Raw genomic sequence first — 21,305 nt, 5'->3', positions numbered from 1 at the left:
ATGGTGGTGGTGGTGGGTCTGCTGGCTGGGCAACATTTTCATTTTCGACTGCGTTTGTTACCACGAAAGACTTAAATGCCGAACCGAACGAGTTCTTCAGTTGTTTACAATTTGTCGTTGAGGGTGGATTACTTCGTCGCGAGTTTCGTTCGTGCATGATGCGGTTGTGGTTGATTGTATACATACATACTATGCACAAATCCAGTTCTCATTTTGTTATTTTACAAATTCTCAGCGAGCGCATGAACTGGCAGCCTATAGCGAGCAGCTAATCACAATATTTACGGCAGATTCGTGGACTCAAGGAAATTCAGCCAGCAGCCAATCGATTTTCTAGTGTTATCGAAAAACATTTTTCATTCCTTCATTTCGTTTAACATCAAATCAAGTCGAGTCGAATCAAATGAAATCCAATCAAATCACAAAATCACATCGCATCAGCTGAACCGAACCGAATCGAATCGAATCGAATTCAATCGAATCGAGTTGAATCGAACTGAATCGTCTTGAATGGAATCGCACTGAAACGAACGAGAAGGAATAATAATAGGAGTAACAATAGTACTAGTAACAGTACTAGTGATACTGTAATAGTAATAGTAAGAGGAACAGGAATAGGAATACACATACTCATAGCGATAATGAGTTGCTACAGAAAAAGGCACTTTCTATTGTGGCTCTTGCGTGCAGTGTGTATGTTGCACTTAACCGCGAGAGGGGCATATGCCACAGTTGGGTTGCAAGGAGTGCCGACATGGATATACCTCGGCCTCAAGTCCCCCTTCATCGAGTTTGGCAACCAGGTGGAGCAGCTGGCCAACTCCAGCATACCACTGAACATGACCAAGGACGAGCAGGCCAATATGCACCAAGAGGGCCTACGCAAGCTCGGCACGTTCATAAAGCCAGTGGACCTGCGGGACTCGGAGACTGGCTTCGTCAAGGCCGATCTCACCAAGAGACTGGTATTCGATAGACCGAACAACATTACATCTCGCCCCATTCACCCGATACAGGAGGAGATGGATCAGAAGCAGATAATCCTGCTCGACGAGGATACCGACGAGAATGGCCTGCCAGCCAGCCTCACCGACGAGGATCGCAAGTTCATAGTGCCGATGGCGCTCAAGAATATATCGCCCGATCCACGCTGGTCGGCCACCACACCGAGTCCCTCCGCTTCGCAGCCGAACGCTAAAGCCATCTCGACCATTGTGCCCTCACCTCTGGCCCAGGTCGAGGGGGATCCCACGTCCAACATCGATGACCTGAAGAAGCACATACTCTTCTTGCACAACATGACCAAGACCAATTCGAACTTCGAGTCGAAATTCGTCAAATTCCCGAGCCTGCAAAAGGACAAGGCCAAGACATCGGGAGCTGGCGGTTCGCCCCCCAATCCCAAGCGGCCCCAGCGGCCGATTCATCAGTATTCCGCGCCCATAGCCCCACCAACACCCAAGGTGCCCGTGCCCGATGGCGGCGGCGGCGTAGGAGGAGCAGCTTACAATCCCGGAGAGCATCCGATTGGTGGCTACTATCAGAACGAGGAACTAGCGAATAATCAATCCCTTCTTAAACCAACAGATACCGACTCCCATCCAGCGGCCGGCGGTAGCAGCCATGGCCAGAAGAATCCCAGCGAGCCCCAGGTGATTCTGCTCAACGAGACACTCTCCACGGAGACCTCAATCGAAGCGGATCGCAGTCCATCGATAAACCAGCCCAAGGCGGGATCGCCTGTGCGCACAACAAAGCGACCACCTTGCCTGCGTAATCCCGAGTCCCCGAAGTGCATACGTCAACGGCGGCGGGAGGAGCAGCAGCGGCAGCGGGAGCGGGACGAGTGGTTCCGCGGCCAGTCGCAGTTCATGCAGCCCCGATTCGAGCCCATCATACAGACGATTAACAATACGAAGAGATTTGCCGTATCAATCGAGATTCCAGACTCCTTCAAAGTATCCTCCGAGGGATCGGATGGGGAGTTGCTTTCGCGAGTCGAACGCTCGCAGCCCAGCATTAGTAGTAGTAGTAGTAGTAGTAGTAGGAAAATCATGCCAGACTATATTAAGGTATCCATGGAGAACAACACATCCGTCACGGATTATTTTAAGCACGACGTTGTGATGACATCGGCAGATGTCGCCAGCGATAGGGAATTCCTTATCAAGAACATGGAGGAGCACGGAGGCGCTGGCTCCGCGAACGGTCATCACAATGACACGACTCCAACTGCAGACGCATACTCGGAGACAATCGATCTTAATCCCAATAACTGCTATAGCGCAATAGGCCTAAGCAACAGCCAAAAGAAGCAATGTGTTAAGCACACCAGCGTGATGCCGGCCATAAGCCGTGGTGCCCGTGCCGCCATCCAGGAGTGCCAGTTCCAGTTCAAGAATCGCCGCTGGAACTGCAGCACAACGAACGACGAGACCGTATTTGGTCCCATGACCAGCCTGGCCGCTCCCGAAATGGCCTTCATCCACGCCCTGGCCGCGGCCACGGTGACCAGCTTCATAGCTCGCGCCTGCCGGGATGGCCAACTGGCCTCCTGCAGCTGCTCCCGCGGCAGTCGGCCCAAGCAGCTCCACGACGACTGGAAGTGGGGCGGCTGTGGCGACAACCTGGAGTTCGCCTACAAGTTCGCCACGGACTTCATCGATTCGCGGGAGAAGGAAACCAATCGCGAGACGCGTGGCGTTAAGAGAAAACGCGAGGAGATCAACAAGAACCGCATGCATTCCGATGACACGAATGCTTTTAACATAGGTATTAAACGCAACAAAAACGTAGATGCTAAAAACGATACAAGTTTGGTAGTGAGAAACGTTAGAAAAAGCACTGAGGCTGAAAACAGTCACATACTCAATGAGAACTTTGATCAGCACCTATTGGAACTGGAGCAGCGCATCACCAAGGAGATACTCACATCCAAGATAGACGAGGAGGAGATGATTAAGCTGCAGGAGAAGATCAAGCAGGAGATTGTCAACACCAAGTTCTTCAAGGGCGAGCAGCAGCCGCGCAAGAAGAAGCGGAAAAACCAGAGGGCCGCCGCCGATGCACCCGCCTATCCGAGGAACGGCATCAAGGAGAGCTACAAGGATGGCGGCATCCTGCCGCGCAGCACGGCCACTGCCAAGGCCAGAAGCCTGATGAACTTGCACAACAACGAGGCCGGACGTCGGGCGGTGATCAAGAAGGCCAGGATAACGTGCAAGTGCCACGGCGTCTCCGGCTCCTGCAGCCTGATCACCTGCTGGCAGCAATTGTCCTCCATCCGGGAGATTGGCGACTATCTGCGCGAGAAGTACGAGGGCGCCACAAAGGTGAAGATCAACAAGCGTGGCCGCCTCCAGATCAAGGACTTGCAATTCAAGGTGCCGACCGCTCACGATCTTATTTACCTCGACGAAAGTCCCGACTGGTGCCGCAATAGCTACGCGCTGCATTGGCCGGGAACGCACGGACGTGTGTGCCACAAAAACTCGTCGGGACTGGAGAGCTGTGCCATCCTCTGCTGCGGCCGGGGCTATAATACGAAGAACATTATAGTTAACGAACGCTGCAACTGCAAATTTCACTGGTGTTGCCAGGTTAAATGTGAAGTTTGTACGAAGGTACTCGAGGAGCACACATGTAAATAGAGCGTTGATTGAATTCGAATGTCTTAATGTTTGTGACTAAGCCATGAAGGAAAATAATCGTATTTAAACAGATAATTATTTATTGAAATTACATTTAAATTAATGATTGTATTTAATAATAATTTCTACTAATTTACCGGCTTTTAAGCACTACCAAAATCAATCGGCGGATAACATTTAAAAGCCCCTCCCCATTTTAATTGCAAACCATACCATATTGCTTCTTCTTAAAATGCTAAGAAAACGATAAAAACATAAAACGAAAAAAAAACTGCTAAACAAAACCACCTTACTTATGTATAGCTTTTAGAAATCATTAGTTTTAAGTATAATTCTGGTAGGGTTGGCCTTCTTCAAAAACAAAAAAGAACATAGTGAAGGTTTCAACACAATTTTAAAGAACTGTTGTATTTTTTTTAATTAAGATAATATTACTGATATATAATATTAAATATATTACTGAATGGAATAAGTCATAAAAGCGACCTTCTCTCAAGAGTTTCCTTCTAGGTCTATATGGGCTATATTCCCTTTTTTCGAGCGTGAAAACTAGGAAGATATCACGGAGATTGACCTTTTTTAATGTATATTTGAATAACTATCTAGATAATATAGAAGTTATACCTTTTGTTACCTTAATTAGTTGCACAGACTACTTTCTCACTCAGAAGTAATTCCAAATTCAATTACTAATCTCTAAAAGGAATCTTTTTTTAAAGTTAAATTGTTAACCTATGTACAATTTTCTTAACCTATTAATCAACTTGTACGCTCTATATACAATCATTTACTTCTATCAGTTCCTAACATCATTTTAATAATTTAATTAATAATAATAATTTAATTAAGTCTTTTAACTCTGTGCTGAGTCAATAATGCCTAAGTAATTTCCTTGCTAGTATTTGTATTTAAATGAATTCCATTGCTAAACGACAGAGGCAGTCCATTCAAGAGTATCTGGTTTTGAATCTTCTGCATCCTGACATGGTACTTTATGCCAGCCTCGGGCAGGTTTTCGCCAAAGCGATTCTCCAGGAAGGCAGACTCCACCGTGTAGATGCCGCACACGATGGCGTCCTTGCAGAACTTCTCCAGGCGCGCCTGGAGCAATCGATAGTGGCGATACATGGACATTCTCTTGGTAATCTTAGGCTCGTCTAGCCAGTAGAATTCGCTGAGTGTGTCCATGGCAACCAGTTGTATGCCAGGATCATTGATGATCGCGTAGCGGGCGTCGATTAGCGACGTGGAAACATCATCGTTCGCGAAACAGTTGAGGAATCGCACGCGACTCATGCACTCGCCCGCAATCTCGGCCAGCTGCTCCTCCGTGGGGCATTTCGCAGCAACCACTTCGCCGACAGAGTACGCCTTCAGCTCCATCCTAATGCTCTTGGCCAGAGATTCGCGGTTGATCTTGTGACTTAGATTGATCAGCAGGACGCTCCACTGGCGACCACCGAATTTGTAGGGCGCCAGACAGTGGGCCACCAACTGTTGGAGCACCAGGCTTTTGCCACTGTTCCCGGGGCCGGAGATCTCCACCAGAGTGTCCGCCTCAAAGCCGCAGGAGCCAAAAACGGCGAAGTGGAGTTGACGTGAGCCCATTTAGTTAAATTTACAAATTTGCGCCCTGGAGTAAACAAAGGCGTTATCGATTGTGGCCGTTATCGATGACAGCCAGCTATGTCGAATTGCGCAGCGCTGAAACATATTTAATACTAAATGGAACTAGGGCAAATCAAATAGCTAAACAACAGCAGCAAGCGTTTCGTTATAACTTTCAGTTAGCATTTACACTTATATTGCGCACATACATAAAAAAATCCATTTTCACCACCCTGTGTTATCGCCCAGTCGCCTATCGCTGCTGGTGCCTAATTTAGCCCTAACGTCTGCGCGGTGATAGAAAAACGGCATAACGCGTTCTTACCAGTTGAACATCGTTTTCTACCATTTTTTGTTTACGTTTGCACCGCGAATATTCGTGCACCTGCACTCGCAATTGCTCAAAGCCAGCGGCGCTTTTTCGCCGGCAAGTTGCTCCGTACCGAGTTAAAGCATCACTCAGGCGGACGAGCTGGTGCACTCCAGTTAGCTTCTCGCCCCAGCACTTGTAATTGTCATTATCGGCGGGGCGCCTTTGATCATTCAGCGGCATCTCGAATCCGAACCGAAAGTGGTTCTTTTGTTCTCTTTCTGCTTTCTGGCCACCTTTCCTCGCTCCCCGCTTACCGCTTCACGTCTCCCGCGCCGTGCTTCTTCTTTCTGGCCACCTAGACACGTCAACAGATTTGGAACTTTGTAACTGGAATCTGGCACTGGGCATCGGAATCGGAAATCGGGAGCGATGCGCGTGAGCACCATCCGCAGCGGTCGGATCTGCCGGCTGGCATTGTGCCTGCTGGTGCTGCTGCCGCTACTGTATCTGCTGGCCAACTGGAGCGATCACCACAAGCGCGTCCAGGAGGCGTATCACACGCGCTTCGGCGGACCCAAGTTCGCCCACCAGCGATTGGAGGGCAGGCCCAGGGAGGTGCCCAAGCTGGTCGATGGTAAGTGGCTAAAGGATCGAGGATAGCAGTCAATATCAGCCATGACCAGGATAAAGAATAGGATAGTGCCACCCATAACGTGAGCCTAGCCATTAAGATTTCACACTCACGTATTATACCATTTTATTCTGGAGGACTATCATCCGGACTAAGGATATAGAGTAGTTACCATTGAAAAGACCAAGTTGTTTGCTTACTGCAAACCCAGCTAAAGAATTCAGTAATCTTTGCTATATATCACTTAAACCGGCTTTAGCTCGTTTTAACCAATTAATTACTTGCCATGTATACTATATAGTATTCAAAGAAGGCTTTATTACCACGTCTAGCGTGAGTAAAGTATGGTTGGAGGTAAAAGGATAACCTTTTCCAAACTATCATACAATCAATTCCCAGACTAACTTACGAGCCCATTTAAGATATTTATCGCATTCTATTATACATTCTCCAAAACCGGCTTTGTAATGGCCCTAACCAACTATCAAATTCGGATAGAGTGAGAAAAGAACCTCACAAATTCATTCTTACTACGCAGCCTCCAAAACTAGTGTATCTTGAGTCTTTTGTATCAAATGCTAATCATTTAAAGCCAACCGTTAGTATATCAGTATCATTCCAGTGGTAGAATATTCCATACAAGACATAAGCTGGTTAGATGATGGCATATTATTGGGCTGTAAGACTCCGCCTATATGCACAAGTCTGAAATTATAGCCCACACCTCCTGCAAGCGCATACAGTGGGTGGCTGGGCCAATATTTAAACAATTGCTGTAAGCTTGCATAGCCAATTTGGACGCGCCACACTCACAATTTGTTTTTGCGTTTTTCAGGCCTTGGCAACTTTGAGCCGAAAGATGTGAAGCCACGTAGCGGGCCCGGCGAGAATGGCGAGGCCCACAGCCTGTCGCCGGACAAGAAGCACATGTCGGACGCCTCCGAGATGGAGTACGGCATGAACATCGCCTGCTCCGACGAGATATCGATGCACCGATCGGTGCGGGACACGCGACTCGAGGAGTGCCGCCACTGGGACTATCCCTTCGATCTGCCGCGCACGAGCGTCATCATTGTCTTCCACAACGAGGGCTTCTCGGTGCTGATGCGCACTGTGCACTCGGTCATCGACCGTTCGCCCACGCACATGCTGCACGAGATCATCCTGGTGGACGACTTCTCCGACAAGGAGAACCTGCGCAGCCAGCTGGACGAGTATGTGCTGCAGTTCAAGGGGCTGGTCAAAGTCATCAGGAACAAGCAGCGCGAGGGTCTCATCCGGACGAGATCCAGGGGAGCCATGGAGGCTACAGGTGCGTATCTCCTTTATGCATAAGGTAATATGTTCTTGCATAACTCATGACGGCTTATCGCATAGTTCAAAGAACTTGTTGTATGAAAAAATAGTTATTTTTTTATCTTACGCTGAACGCCAGCTATTTGGAATTTGAATTGAAGATAACTTCACGTTCCGCTTTGTGGCAATGATAATCATTTAATCTGCAGACTCATTAAATTTATTTTACATTATCTCAGCATAATAGAATTGTCTATCATTGCAATTGAAGCGGATTATCTTCGAAACAGACAAGCCTTTTAGCATAAACAATATGCATACAAATTACAGTGAAGCACCTATTTTGAATCATCATCCTTTGAATCATCATATTAACCCACATCCTTATAAATATCCACACAAACACTAAACTGCCTTGCATCCCGCAGGTGAGGTGATCGTCTTCTTGGATGCCCATTGCGAGGTAAACACCAACTGGCTGCCGCCCCTGCTGGCGCCCATCTACCGCGATCGCACTGTGATGACAGTGCCCATTATCGATGGCATTGACCACAAGAACTTTGAGTACCGGCCGGTTTATGGCACGGACAACCACTTCCGCGGCATCTTCGAATGGGGCATGCTGTACAAGGAGAACGAGGTGCCCCGTCGCGAGCAGCGCCGCCGTGCGCACAACTCGGAACCCTATCGCAGTCCCACGCACGCCGGCGGCCTGTTCGCCATCAATAGGGAGTACTTCCTGGAGCTGGGCGCCTACGATCCGGGTCTGCTGGTCTGGGGCGGCGAGAACTTCGAATTGAGCTTCAAGATCTGGCAGTGTGGCGGCAGCATCGAGTGGGTGCCCTGCTCTCGCGTGGGCCACGTCTATCGCGGCTTCATGCCCTACAATTTCGGCAAGCTGGCTAGCAAGAAGAAGGGTCCACTAATCACGATCAACTACAAGCGCGTCATCGAGACGTGGTTCGACGACACGCACAAGGAGTACTTCTATACGCGCGAGCCGCTGGCCCGCTACCTGGACATGGGCGACATTAGCGAGCAACTGGCGCTGAAGAAGCGGCTGAACTGCAAGAGCTTCCAGTGGTTCATGGACCACATCGCCTACGACGTGTACGACAAGTTCCCGGGTCTGCCGGCTAACCTGCACTGGGGCGAGCTGCGCTCGGTGGCCTCCGACGGATGCCTGGACTCCATGGGCCACCAGCCGCCCGCCATCATGGGCCTCACGTACTGCCATGGAGGAGGAAACAATCAACTGGTCCGGCTCAATGCCGCTGGCCAGTTGGGCGTCGGCGAGCGCTGCGTGGAGGCGGATCGGCAGGGCATCAAGCTGGCCGTGTGTCGCCTGGGGACAGTCGACGGTCCCTGGCAGTACAACGAGCACACGAAGCACCTGATGCACCGCGTCCACAAGAAGTGCATGGCCCTACATCCGGCCACGCAGCAATTGTCATTGGGTCACTGCGACGTCAACGATAGCTACCAGCAGTGGTGGTTCAAGGAGATACACCCGCGCTGGTAAGTCCAGCATGTTTGGGAGGAGCAGCAGGAGGAGGATCAAGGAATGGATCACAAGGGTTTCAGCCGGGGCAACGGGGCGATATTTTAGACAAAAGCAATTTAGTGAAAATGAGAAATGGAATTGTTGTTGGTTTTGTAACGCATACAAGTATATACACACGAAAAACACAAGATATCACACACATCTGCATTTATGACGCGCACTGTATGTACATATGCACTGTCGGCACTTGGAAATCGCCCGGGCAACCAGGATTCAGACAAGGGCATTCAATGCTCGGCGTATAAAATCTACAAGGATATTATTAAATTATTAAAGCTTAGGAATTTCGATTTTGTAAAACAATGTCGTAAGGAATCGCGAACTATTTCCATGTAAGCATTAGAACAATTGCTTTTAGACCATATTTGTAGTGCATGAAGTGAGTGCAATTTTCAAAATCGTGTGTGTTAGTAGTAGTGGTACTTGGAAACTGTTTTCCACTTTTGTCTCGAAAGATCAAACTCCACAAAATGCACTTAGTGTAGAACGAACGAAAATCATCACAATTAGCTGATATTAGCCCATTCCCATTCCGATTGGCGAATCTCGTACAATAGATATTCAATTGATACTTGGGAGGATCCAAGCCTGGGCGATTTCCGTGCCGACCTCGTGTGTGTCCTTGCGTATGAGTGAGAGAATGCGATGGGCATAGAGCGGAAGCGAATAAGAGCGAGATAGCGCGAAGGCGGGAGGGCGAGTGAGTGCAATAGAGGATTTATGAAACGGGAACGGGACGAGATGACAGGCCCGCAGATTGTTTTGCTTTATGATTGCCAACTAAAATGAATGTACTAACCTTAGTCTGTACTCCTGCAAGTCCAACTAACCCTAGCTTAGTTTCAACGCTGCCACATTCCAATCCAATCTAATTATAATCCATTATAATCTATTCTAATCCAATACAATCCAATCCGAACCGAACCAATCGAGTCTGCAGCGAAGCTCGGCTCTATTACTACTAATCCTATTTTTTTTTAACTCTCGATTTTCGTAAAGCTCTCTGTACCAGGTAGTCGTAATCGTAATTGATCGTTGCAAGTGCTTCGGGAGTTTGATTTTTGAAAACAATATTTTACATTCATGTGTAACTTTAGAGTTATCGATAAGTCTGAATAATAGCATAGAAATAAAAACGTTTTCTAAACACTTTACCATGTAAACCGAACTGTTGAATGTTTAATGTTGTGGGAAGGGTCGATCCATAAGTAATATACCTAATAAAGTTAGCATATTAAGATGTGCTCACAATTTGAAATTTAATTGTACAGAACAATCCCGCTTTTTCGAAAGTTTTAGAAACTACTAGGTGCTTCATTAATGCCCCTCCAATTCTTTAAGTGTACGCATAGAATGGCGATTAAATCCAAATTTAAGCAGATGATTCATAACTTATTGTTAAATCGAATCTACAATTGGTGATGATGGGTCGATTCGTCTCGAAGGTACTCGACGCCCCACTTCCAGGGAAGTCCACTGGCGATAAGATTCCGGGAAGTTCTTTCCCCATCGCGAGGAGGGAAGTCCAAAAGAGCGAGGAGGGGAGGGGAGAGTCCAACAGGTAGACGCCGGCAGGTGTCAATCCTGGGGCAATAGATTGCGGCTAGAGTTAGTTCAGGGCCCTGGAAAAAAAAGATTGTTTGTTTACCATCACCGGATAGGCCAGGCCGTACTCCCAAAGTGGGAGTCGTGGTCTTATCGCAGCTGCCGGCGGGGCGGAAGGGGGATGATTGGATCCGAGCGCAATAATACCGAAATTGTTCAATTTAATTGAGTGAAGTGGGAAGCTTCCTTATCGCCATTATTATTGTTACACTTTCGTGGGGTCGGTGCACTGTAAGGTGCTAGATATAAAAAAAAAAATGCCCATTAATTCGTTTATTTATTCTCTAAGCCATTATTCAATACAACCTTGTAGCTTCACTCCTGAGCGAGGAGTAGAGCAGTTCCAGCGTCGGTGTGACTCTTTTTCCGGCATTGGATTAGAAATTGTCACTTGCCACTTCAAATTGGCAATGGGCCTGATAAGGGGGTACCTAATATGATTCAAAGCAAAACAGTGGGCGGTATAAATAGGTGCTTTCCAGACCTTGGCCATCATTCCGTGACTTCAACGCGCCGTGACTGGAGACACTTAGTCCACACACTTCCTACACTTCGAATTTTTAATTCAACGCCCAAGATGTCCAAGCTTAGCCTCATCCTGTTGTCCGCCCTGCTGGGCTGCCTTGTGTCCAGTGGAGCGGCTGGAACAATACGTGTGGATACCACCGGCATCCAAGTGGTGGATGATATCCATGTCTTTGCCGCCCAGTACCCGGGTCTGCAGATCCAGCAGATGGAGAAGGAGATCGTGCCGGGCAAGGCCCGTGCTGGAAGCCAGACCGTGCGCTACAACATGGGAGCCCGCATTCCCAGTAAGTTACCTTAAAGCATACCCTCCTCCGTTTGACCACCAATCACTGATCCCGCAATCTGGCATACTTTCAGGCGACGAACTGGTGGCCCAGACAGCCAACACCTACGAGTTCCCACGGGCGCAGGATGTGAGCCTGCAGCTCACCTATCCGGAGAACGGCAAGGGTGCCATCGTGTCCTACGTGGATCTGCTGTGCACCCAGGACAGCAGCGAGGGCACTGCCTACGTGGTCGCCGGAGGCATCGGCCAGAGCTTGATCTCCATCGTGCTGGAGGCCAGGAACACCAAGAACTTCTCATACCAGGCTCTCTACTACGGAATCAACTAGGCATTTGCATTAGTTCCTCGCTAGCTTAATATTTTTTTGTTTTTAAATGTGACTCCAATTTTAAATACATATGTACACAGGCAGACTAAATTGGTTGCAGCATCTGCGATTACCTAGATTTACGTAATTAATTTCTTTTTATTAATGGGATATAGTTTATATGCTGTCATGACTAATCAAAAATCGTTATAGCACAACAAATCCATTTTAATAACCATAAAAGCTTGAGTAAATGCAATTATAATCATACATGTTTGTACTATCAGTCACTCTGTAAATTGAGTTATATGATAAATCGAATTTGGATCTGTTTGCCTAATTAAAAGATTTCATTTTTAACGAAGATTGTGTAGATCCAAAGATATACATGTACGTTTTTCACTGTGTAAGACCGAATGTCCCTATTGCAAAACTGAAAAGTCGGCAATGGTAGAGATCATATATCACCATCCCCAGGGTATGCGGTAATCTTGATCAATTTCAAATGGTTCGTTGCTCACGCGCCTTCCACTCGAAACCGATGATAGCCATTGCCATAAATCTGGGACAGACACTCACCTGAATCCGCTGCGGATTCCGATTGGGACGCCGTTCGTCATGGAAGGTGAAACCAAGGCGGTAAATCATCCAGGGATTTGTCTGCGAAAGAGTGGGACGCACGAAGTTCTTTTCTACTGACGTTATTGAACTTTCCCCCTAGCTGGTTGGATTTTAGAAGGAATTCCCGTGCGAATGAATCACGCTTTGGATGAGATCGAACAATGGCCAAACTCCCACAACTTTGCGATTCAATTGGGTATTTACCATGTAGCTGAGTATCTCAGTATCTGAGTATCTTAGTATCCGTCTTCATTCAACTATTGGGGGGACTTTCTCTGGTGGTAAGTACGTCAGTCAAGAAACGATGTGGTATATATAGTATCTATGGCCATGTTGCGTAGACAGTCAATTGACTTTGTAGATACGCTTATTTGTTTATTAGATTGTTTTCCATTGTGCGCCATTATGCATATCAAGGCTAAGATTGTCGTGGCGCAAGTAAACAAACAAACACGCGCCATCACAGATCGTCATTCATCGGCGGAGGAAACATTTCCTTTATCCAGAAGTTGTGCTTCCTATTGCTTGGAGGTAATAGTAATGCGGTTTTATTATTGGGTGGGTTGTCATAAAAAATGAACAACATACTATCTAGCCGCTTACTAATAGATTGAACCACGATAGCACATTAAGTTAATGCTTCTTGTACGCAGTCAGTATCGTCCAATCAGGCAACAAGTGTTCCCATCGAATCCCATCATATCAATCCCATTCAATCCAATCCAATTCAATCCATTGCCCAGCGGGGTAAGCTGGAGTGGCCTATTTATAGGAACTGATCGCAGCATTATGGCCAATTAGTCGGTGTGGTTTTATAAAGGCGTTTGCCGAAATTGCCACAGCCAATTCCCGGGGCTTATCGTTCAGTTGTCGGGCCGTCTTATCGACGTAGTGACCGCCGATAAGGAGGCACGTATAAAAGCCGGAGGCGGTCGCCAGCACCAGCCAAAATCCAAAAAGCGTTCGAATAGTGCATCAGAAAAGGAGTCCACACCCCCAATTCTTCCGATTATTTCGTATTTCTTTTACTTTTTTTTCTGGTGATCTGTTATCAAAGATGTTCCTAGTGCTCTGCCTGGTGCTGGGCATCATGGCATCGGTGTCCGGACAGCCACACGCCCGAGCCAGCGATCTCTACTATACGGACATCACACCCGTAACCGACGAAACACGCTACACCACCCTCAATCCGGACACACAGCTAACCGAGATGAACAAGGTGAAGCACTCGAAGGGCAACATTGTCTTCACCGCGGGAGAGCGGGCATCGGGTGACCGACTCATCGTGAACCACTACGATGACGAAAACTTTCCCAGTGCCAAGGACGTGGAGGTGCTCATGAGCTATCCGGCCGGAGCCAGCACAGGAGTCACGCTGACCAGCATCGAGGTGTATGTGGACATGGCGGCGGACGATGCCGGTGGTTATCTGACCAAGGGTGGCATCGGTCAGACCAACGTGGAGATCCTGCTGACCTCCAATCAGACGCGCAGCTTTGTCTACGAGACGTTCATCTACGGGTACTAGGACTGCTCGCCCAGAACTTTCAGCTACAATTAACGATTCGCTTGGAACCCAACTGTGATCATGAACTCCAGACCCTGCCCCTGTCCCTGCCCTTCCTGCCGAGAGTATTATTAGTCTTAGACGTGCATTAAAGTACCAAATTCCAAACAGACTCCTGTGCAAATCCTTTTACTCATCAGTACCATTGCAGAAATAAAGTGTTCCTAGTTGCTTGGCGCCCTATCAAAAGCGATTCTTTTCAGCTCCAATCCTATGAAGCCACTGAAAAGGTGGTTTCTCCACACACTGGGTTGATATGAGTATATATAATGTATAAATTTATGCGAGTTGAGCTGAACTCCCAGCGGTTAGCCGGTTTTTAAAGTTTGCTACTTGCCAAAGGAGGGAAATATTCAATCTTGAGTGAGATGGGCTCTGTGTCCTCGATTGTTTCCCCATTGTTGCTCAGGGATTTCAGAGTAATGGTCCGCAGAAGCGCAGATAGGGCCAGAATCAAAACAAAGACGTTGGCGAAGCGGAGTGATTCATATACAGAGCTCCCAAGTTGAGAATCTCAACGATTTAGCGCTCAGTTTCGTGCGAACTCTGGGAGAAGCTGCACCATGATGTGGAGATTCCTGGTTCTGCTCACGGCACTTGGCGGAATTCGAATATGGGCTGCCAAGCTGGAGTTTTCCCTAAACGGTGGGTGTGTATTGCAGTCACTATTCAAGAGATCTAACTTGATGGTCATGTGAAACCAGAGGGGAATGCCTGTCCCGAAATGCCCAACTATCCGGAGAGCAGCTGCAAGAGGAACTGCTCCGCGATGATCGAGAGCCATGGTCTCCGAAAGACGCTGACGCATGGCAGTGTGGTGCACTGCAATGTGGCCGAGGAGCTCGTCTGCTGCCCCAACCATCCGCCTCAGGATCCATTCTCCAACAAGACACAGGCACTTACTCACTCCGCAGCAGATTCCGATCCACAGCCAGATCCCCAAAAGACGTATCCCCACATGGCATCGCTGCGCTATCTAAATCCCGTCACCCTGGACTCGTATTTGTACCGATGTGCCGCTCTGGTCGCCAAAGAGAACTTTGTGCTGACCTCGGCCTATTGCGCCGGCTTGGAAGACGTCATCCAAATGCCAAACCGTGTCCGCCTGGGTCTTGTGGCTCCCTTCAAGGAGGAGCTGGTCATCAACGTAGGTTTTATTACGAGTAGTTCATAGCCGGATCAGTTACCAGACTCCACCTTCAGGGGAGCTTTAATTATAACAGCGATCTTGTCCTGTTTCGGCTAACCCGCAATTACAGTAGTGAGGCCATGGCCAAGATCTGTGGCCACCAGGATTTGGACAGCTCCCGAAAGCTGATGGCTGTGGGCTTTGCCCAAAGGAATGGTGAGTAGACCCACACTACCCGGATGTCCCAACTGTGAGTGGTTCGAACAGGAGGTCTTCTTGAGACCCTTTAGCACCCCATCCACATGCCGGCCGCAACGAGATCGGGATCCTGTTTCCGTTGCCTGCGTGCCGGAGCCAGTGTCCTCCATGCCGTCCAGGCCGATGGAAGTGCTTGTGTGGCCGGAATCGCCACGCCCACGGGCGGCAAGTGCTTTAAGTCCGGAAACGCGGATCTGTACTACACCAGTCTGGTCAACGGAAACGTGCTGGACTTCATCAACGGCATTAAAGTCATTAAATAAATGTGCATGATCGATAACAGGACGTTTCTCGGGGGGATGGAGCCGGCTATGCCAAATGGGTGGTTCTTCGAGGTAGTGATTAGCTTAGTCACTGGTACCTTAGGTAACACTGGCATCATCGACACTTGGTGCACCCCCTATTCCCTGCGGTCGTTCCTTACCAGGGGGGTGCTACTCTCTTGGGGGTTTCTCCCATCCACACGGCCTGTGAATCAATCATGTTGGGTCAACCTCGCTCCGCTCCCAGCTTACTCACTCACTCATTTCTTGCGCTCAGCGAGCTCACCGTGATATCCGCCGATCGTTGAACCAGTCGCAGGGAGAACCACAGCTCATATTGCTCCCGAGAGTCGAGCTTGCTCCAGCTGCCAGTTGATCGCCAGTCGATTGCCAGCCGCGTCGTCGATCGGTCAGTCTCCGCCAGCCAGTTTGAAGCAGCAGAAACGACGATAGTTAAATAATAATAACAACCAACATTAGCATCGAAAGCAATCGAGAGTCGAGCAATGTTACGTCGAGGGCCAACGGGCTTCATATCCGCCCTGATCTTCGCGAGCCTCTGTCTGGGCTTCTGTCGGGGCTACTTCAGTCTGGAGGGTGCGTAAGCTATCTTTTTAGACCAGACCAAATAATTACATTTCCTGGCTCGCTCCACGAGCTGAAGTCAATGTACATGTTTATTTAACAATGTACACTTTATAATATGTACACGTAGTCTTTCATAAGTGGATGCTCAGTATTCGCAACTCATTATTATTTGATCGTTATTTGGTGATTGGTTGTCAGTCATAGCCATTGACTTTACAATATTTTAATTATTGATTACAAATGATTGTTCCCTGGTTGCAGTGGGTGATCCCTGTCCCACGGTCAACTACCGCAGTCGCTGCCAAGCGCTGGAGGATTGTGAGACTCTGATGTCGCATCTCAAAACAGGACGACTCACATTGAAGGCGGTGATGAACTGTGGCTTCACCACGCGCAGCGAGAAGATCTGCTGTCCCGTCGAGGATGCCCAGAGCGAGGTGCGGTTAGATCCAACGGCGGCCACTAGCACAACTACAACTACTACTACGACCAGCACAACATCTACTACCACTACCACAACTCCTGCGCCAGAACCTTGGCTGAGCATATTCAAGACGGATCGAGAGTACGTCCAGCGATCCTTAGGACCCACCCACCGGCCAACGAGGGAGAGCATCACCTTCAGGGACACCTCCGATGGCGCCGACTGCACGGCTCCCCTGTACGAGGGCCAGTGTCGTGCCGTATCCGCCTGCCCCAGTGTGGAGCCACTTCTGTCGCAGGGTCGTCTCAGGGACGAGGACTTCACAACGTGCCGCGAGGGAACGCACGAGGAGATCATCTGCTGTCCGCTCAACCTGCCGCTGCAGCCACGCGTACACACGGGCTTGCGCCTGGGTATCCAGGGTGATTCGTCGGAGGGCAACGCTGCCGAGGATCCGCTTGAGCTGGCCGCCATTGCACGGGCGGATAGGCTACTGCCCCACTACCGCCACCTGGCCTCGCTGGCCCATCCGAATGCCGCCTTCGATGGCCACCTGCATCACTGTGCCGCCCTGGTCCTGACGCCCCAGCTCCTGGTCAGCGCCGCCGGCTGCGAGCGACCAAGTCATGCTGTTTTCGGAGTGGCTGATCTGCGAGACGTTGACGCCGACGAGGACTATCTGGCGGATATAGTGGTGAGTCCATCAGTCCTTGCCCATGTACTTCAAATCTAAAAAGTCATATATTTTAGCGCCTGGTTCAATTTCAAAAGGATCTGTCACTCATACGACTGCAGGACCCACTGCGTCTGGGCAGCCAGACCTCCGCCAATGTGAGCGTGGCTCCCATTTGCACCCAGTTCGAGCTGACCAGGCTGCAGCGGAGCGGCAGCCTAGTGGCCGTGGGTTGGGGCAAGGGTGTAGGTGAGCTATACCGTACTCATCCAAAGAGTTCTAACTGACCGAACAACGCTCTTTCAGACACTGACTGTCCGCTGTTTGAGATGCCCATGCGACTGCGACCTACATGGGCCTGCGGGGATCTGCCCAACTATGGCGGAGTTCAGGATCTGGGCAGCTCACATCTTTGCGTGGAGCCGATGGACGGCGAAAGGGAGCTGCAGCGGTTCTCCAACAGCAGCACCTGTGCCGCCTGTCCGGCTTCCGTGGGCAGTGTACTCCATCTGGTGCGACCGGGCGGAGGGCGCTGCGTCATTGGGGTTGCCACGCCCACGGGGGCGGAATGCGAGGCACGGACCATGTACTTCACGGGTCTGCTGAGTCCGCCGTTCAGGCGGTTTGTGGAGCAGGAGCAGAAGTAGTCATCCAGGTTAAGTTAGAACAATCTATGCAAATATGTAATGTATAAAATCAAGTATAAATTGGATTAGAAGAACGCAGAAGTGGAACTGATTTCACAAGCATCAGCTTGTGAAATAATTGGAGCAGCATGGTCACACTGAACACGATTTGACTGTACTTTTATGCCTAAGAATATACCAGTAAACATCTACCTAAAACCTCATTGTAGTAAGTAAATTAATATAGGAAACAATTTAAATAAATTGTATATATTTATTACAATTCTCTCTGTTCATTCAAAAGTTAATAGAGTAAGCAGCGCCTGCAATTTATCGATTCTTACGTTACGTTATTGCATAAATTTGCAAGTATTTGCACACATGATGACTTTATTCGCTATTTGTTCGCATAAATCAAATACTGGCAATTGTTGAAGGCCTCGTTTCGAATCAGTTTTACCTTAAACCCCCATCTTTAGTACTGTTCCTAGTACTGATCCTACAAATTCAAAGGAAGAACTGTGTCATTACAGGTTGGACAATTCAACATAAGAAACTCATTACTAATTCCACTGAAAAACGATCTCCTCTTATATTTATTTATGTTTAATTATTCATAAAAGCATTGCTCGGGTTTTCCGATTATTTCGGATCGGTTGTGGCTTCAAGATTCAAGAATCTTTCAGAGATGAAAACCGGTTGGAGAGCGTGGCGATCATGAGCTATCTGTTGCCGCCTAGTGTGTAGATTGGACTTGTCCCAGATTGGGATTCAGTTGCACTGGAGATGCTTTACTGAGCGGTCAGAACCGTCGTCCCAGCCGGACCGTTCCAATCCGCCGCGTCTGTGCCCATATCGGTCTGATTCTCTCCGCCATAGCCACCGGTTTTAGAGCTCCATTGAGTTTACGTCGTGTGCAGTTGTGTTTTGCTGGGTTCCTCGCGTTTCGCTTGATTTATTGATTGTATTCCTTGTGCTTTTTGCTGTGCTTCTGATTGCCATACTCGGAGTGATCGGTGCACTCGAAGAACATCGAAACAGCGACGTATTCCCTTATCAAAGTGTGGCAAAAGGTCGTGTCGAAGGTGGGTTCCGTGGAAGGTTCGCGCCATGAGCATCAGTCGTACAATCATACATGTGATTAGCTGAATTACTGCAAGCGCTAGTTCAGCACTCACAATCAATAAGCGTAAGCGGCTCTATCCAAATCAACAGCATTCTGCCCTTATCAGAAACAAATCCCCAACTCAGATAGTTTAGGAGGTTTACGATATCAGCTATAAATACCCCTCGTACTGAGTGACAGAACAGAGATTACAGGCGCCAAAAAAAGGTGAATCAACCGATCCAACCTGTCCATGTTATGTTTTCCGTTGGATGGTGAAATACTGTCTTCAAGAAGATAACCTTGAGTTTTCCTCACCCACTTGGCCCTCCTATACTTGGTCTAGCATCAGAACTCAATAAGTTGGGTCAATGGCTGGTTTATTGTAATCGGAAAATCATGGCGAAGCTCATTCATTTACATAGTCTATTCATTGCAGCGAAGTAAGATGCCTTTGGACTGGTCCCTGCTCCTCGGCACTTTTGTGCTCATCAGCAGCTCCTCCGTGGAAGCAGCCGCCACAGGTGAGTTCCGATCTCCGCCAGTTCAGGTCAAGTAGTTACCCAACTCGAGTCTTGCGTTTGTTCCAGTGGGTCGGGCCTGCAAGGTGACGGATACCATGCCCGGAATCTGCAGAGCCTCCGCCGATTGTGAGCCCCTGATCGATGACTACATCAAGTCGGGAGTCCTGACGCTCAATGATGTGCCCAGCTGTGGCCTCGGCGCTTGGGGTGAGATCTTCTGCTGTCCCACCAAGCCGTGCTGTGACAATAGGTAATGCCCGACTGGCTTTCAGTGGGATCACATAGAAATGGATTGTTTGTCTTTCCAGTACCATAACAAGCGCTTCCACAAGTTCCACCACAAGCACAAGATCTCCACCAATGGGCAGGACGATCTTAACCAGTGGCCGTGTCGATGTGTCGATGTCCGAAAGCGGTGATCGTCCGGCAGTGGCAGGTGCGTACTCACTTGATCAGATCACTCCTAGAGTTCCTCTACTTATTTCCTATCCCACGATGCAGCCTGTAAGAAGATTCGCGAGCGAAAACAGCAGAGGAGCGGCAACCAATTGGTCATACACATCGTGGGTGGCTATCCGGTTGATCCGGGTGTATATCCCCACATGGCGGCCATTGGTTACATCACCTTTGGCACCGATTTCCGATGCGGCGGATCGCTAATCGCCAGTCGCTTCGTCCTGACCGCCGCCCATTGTGTCAACACCGACGCCAATACGCCGGCCTTTGTCCGCTTGGGAGCTGTGAACATTGAAAATCCGGACCAATCCTACCAGGATATCGTCGTAGTAAGTAACTGTGTCTATGCATTGAGTTATAGCCATTCTGATCGATACCATCTCCCAGCGAAACGTTAAGATCCACCCACAATATGTGGGCAATAAATACAACGATATCGCCATCTTGGAACTGGAACGTGACGTCGTCGAGACGGATAACATCCGGCCCGCTTGTCTTCACACGGATGCCGCCGATCCTCCATCGAACTCCAAGTTCTTTGTCGCCGGTTGGGGCGTCCTCAATGTAACCAGTGGGTAGCACAGTAAGTTCCATGTCTTACACTTCCACTAATGGCTAACCATTCGCAGCTCGGGCGCGATCAAAGATCCTGCTGCGGGCTGGTCTGGAGCTGGTGCCTCTGGACCAGTGCAACATATCCTATGCGGAGCAGCCCGGTTCCATACGGCTGCTCAAGCAGGGCGTGGTCGATTCGTTGCTGTGCGCCATTGATCAAAAGCTCATCGCCGACGCATGCAAGGGCGACTCCGGTGGGCCGCTGATCCACGAGCTCAACGTGGAGGACGGCATGTACACCATAATGGGCGTCATCTCGTCGGGATTCGGATGCGCCACCGTCACCCCGGGACTCTATACGCGTGTCTCCTCCTATCTGGACTTTATCGAGGGCATCGTCTGGCCGGACAATCGGGTGTAAAGTTAGGAAGTTTTTTTTTTTGCATATTATTTTTTCAATTTGGGATCAGGACTGCCCGATCCACCGCAATTGGCATACACTCATCTGTGATCTCTATGAGCTCCGCGATCCAATCCATTTAATACCAATAAATTAGATACGTTTTAAGATAGAATCCATCGGTGCAATATTATTTCTGGCAGTTCGGTTTCCAGAACTCTGTGAAGTGATTTTTCGGACCTCAGGATCTGTTTCTGTTTAATTTTAGAGGGATTTCTGGGTTACCACTTTCATTGAATTGCTGCACTGTACAAAAAAAAAGGGAAAA

At 48.8% G+C, this 21,305-nt stretch overlaps 7 protein-coding genes and 1 long non-coding RNA gene across 11 annotated transcripts; 6 read left to right on the top strand and 2 right to left on the bottom strand.

The window, feature by feature from the left end:
• The first annotated feature begins 99 nt into the window (after positions 1 to 99).
• LOC6614874 (protein Wnt-5) lies at positions 100 to 4,131 on the top strand. Its single transcript, XM_032725825.1, has one exon. It carries the CDS (start codon positions 642 to 644, stop codon positions 3,648 to 3,650), a length of 3,009 nt encoding a protein of 1,002 aa, XP_032581716.1. The 5' UTR covers positions 100 to 641; the 3' UTR covers positions 3,651 to 4,131.
• Positions 4,132 to 4,210: 79 nt separating this feature from the next.
• LOC6614873 lies at positions 4,211 to 5,392 on the bottom strand. The gene has a single exon (XM_002039255.2). The coding sequence runs from the start codon at positions 5,256 to 5,258 to the stop codon at positions 4,530 to 4,532; it is 729 nt and encodes a 242-aa protein (XP_002039291.1). The 5' UTR covers positions 5,259 to 5,392; the 3' UTR covers positions 4,211 to 4,529.
• Positions 5,393 to 5,589: 197 nt separating this feature from the next.
• LOC6614872 (N-acetylgalactosaminyltransferase 7) lies at positions 5,590 to 10,230 on the top strand. Its single transcript, XM_002039254.2, has 3 exons — positions 5,590 to 6,205; positions 7,038 to 7,514; positions 7,927 to 10,230. The coding sequence occupies exons 1-3, from the start codon at positions 6,001 to 6,003 to the stop codon at positions 9,018 to 9,020; spliced, it is 1,776 nt and encodes a 591-aa protein (XP_002039290.1). The 5' UTR covers positions 5,590 to 6,000; the 3' UTR covers positions 9,021 to 10,230.
• A 266-nt stretch (positions 10,231 to 10,496) lies between these two features.
• On the bottom strand, positions 10,497 to 11,151 carry LOC116802196. The gene is made up of 3 exons (XR_004362563.1): positions 10,974 to 11,151; positions 10,711 to 10,906; positions 10,497 to 10,646 (listed from the first exon to the last, which is right to left on the bottom strand). It is a non-coding gene; the product is annotated as an uncharacterized LOC116802196 (long non-coding RNA).
• Positions 11,152 to 11,157: 6 nt separating this feature from the next.
• On the top strand, positions 11,158 to 11,936 carry LOC6614871. The gene is made up of 2 exons (XM_002039253.2): positions 11,158 to 11,479; positions 11,553 to 11,936. The coding sequence occupies exons 1-2, from the start codon at positions 11,245 to 11,247 to the stop codon at positions 11,807 to 11,809; spliced, it is 492 nt and encodes a 163-aa protein (XP_002039289.1). The 5' UTR covers positions 11,158 to 11,244; the 3' UTR covers positions 11,810 to 11,936.
• An 878-nt stretch (positions 11,937 to 12,814) lies between these two features.
• Positions 12,815 to 14,088, top strand: LOC6614870. The gene is made up of 2 exons (XM_032725134.1): positions 12,815 to 12,847; positions 13,332 to 14,088. Exons 1-2 carry the CDS (start codon positions 12,815 to 12,817, stop codon positions 13,935 to 13,937), a joined length of 639 nt encoding a protein of 212 aa, XP_032581025.1. The 3' UTR covers positions 13,938 to 14,088.
• Positions 14,089 to 16,017: 1,929 nt separating this feature from the next.
• LOC6614867 lies at positions 16,018 to 18,220 on the top strand. The gene is made up of 4 exons (XM_032725829.1): positions 16,018 to 16,223; positions 16,476 to 17,332; positions 17,389 to 17,560; positions 17,618 to 18,220. Exons 1-4 carry the CDS (start codon positions 16,133 to 16,135, stop codon positions 17,956 to 17,958), a joined length of 1,461 nt encoding a protein of 486 aa, XP_032581720.1. The 5' UTR covers positions 16,018 to 16,132; the 3' UTR covers positions 17,959 to 18,220.
• A 503-nt stretch (positions 18,221 to 18,723) lies between these two features.
• On the top strand, positions 18,724 to 21,152 carry LOC6614866 (serine protease persephone). 4 transcript variants are annotated; one of them, XM_032725831.1, is made up of 8 exons: positions 18,724 to 19,126; positions 19,189 to 19,270; positions 19,482 to 19,566; positions 19,633 to 19,816; positions 19,875 to 20,002; positions 20,068 to 20,351; positions 20,410 to 20,593; positions 20,652 to 20,998. In XM_032725831.1, the coding sequence occupies exons 3-8, from the start codon at positions 19,491 to 19,493 to the stop codon at positions 20,996 to 20,998; spliced, it is 1,203 nt and encodes a 400-aa protein (XP_032581722.1). In that variant the 5' UTR covers positions 18,724 to 19,126; positions 19,189 to 19,270; positions 19,482 to 19,490. The 4 variants fall into 4 exon arrangements, with proteins under 4 accessions (XP_032581722.1, XP_032581721.1, XP_032581723.1 ...); XM_032725830.1 differs by lacking the exon at positions 19,189 to 19,270 and having other exon boundaries at positions 18,724 to 19,022; XM_032725832.1 differs by lacking the exon at positions 19,189 to 19,270.
• The last annotated feature ends 153 nt before the right edge of the window (positions 21,153 to 21,305 follow it).

The sequence above is a fragment of the Drosophila sechellia genome, chromosome X (assembly GCF_004382195.2).
Source record: "Drosophila sechellia strain sech25 chromosome X, ASM438219v1, whole genome shotgun sequence".
NCBI classification, from domain to species: Eukaryota; Metazoa; Arthropoda; class Insecta; order Diptera; family Drosophilidae; genus Drosophila; species Drosophila sechellia.
Note: the sequence above shows the minus strand (reverse complement) of the source record. Positions and strands in the feature narration are given on the sequence as shown.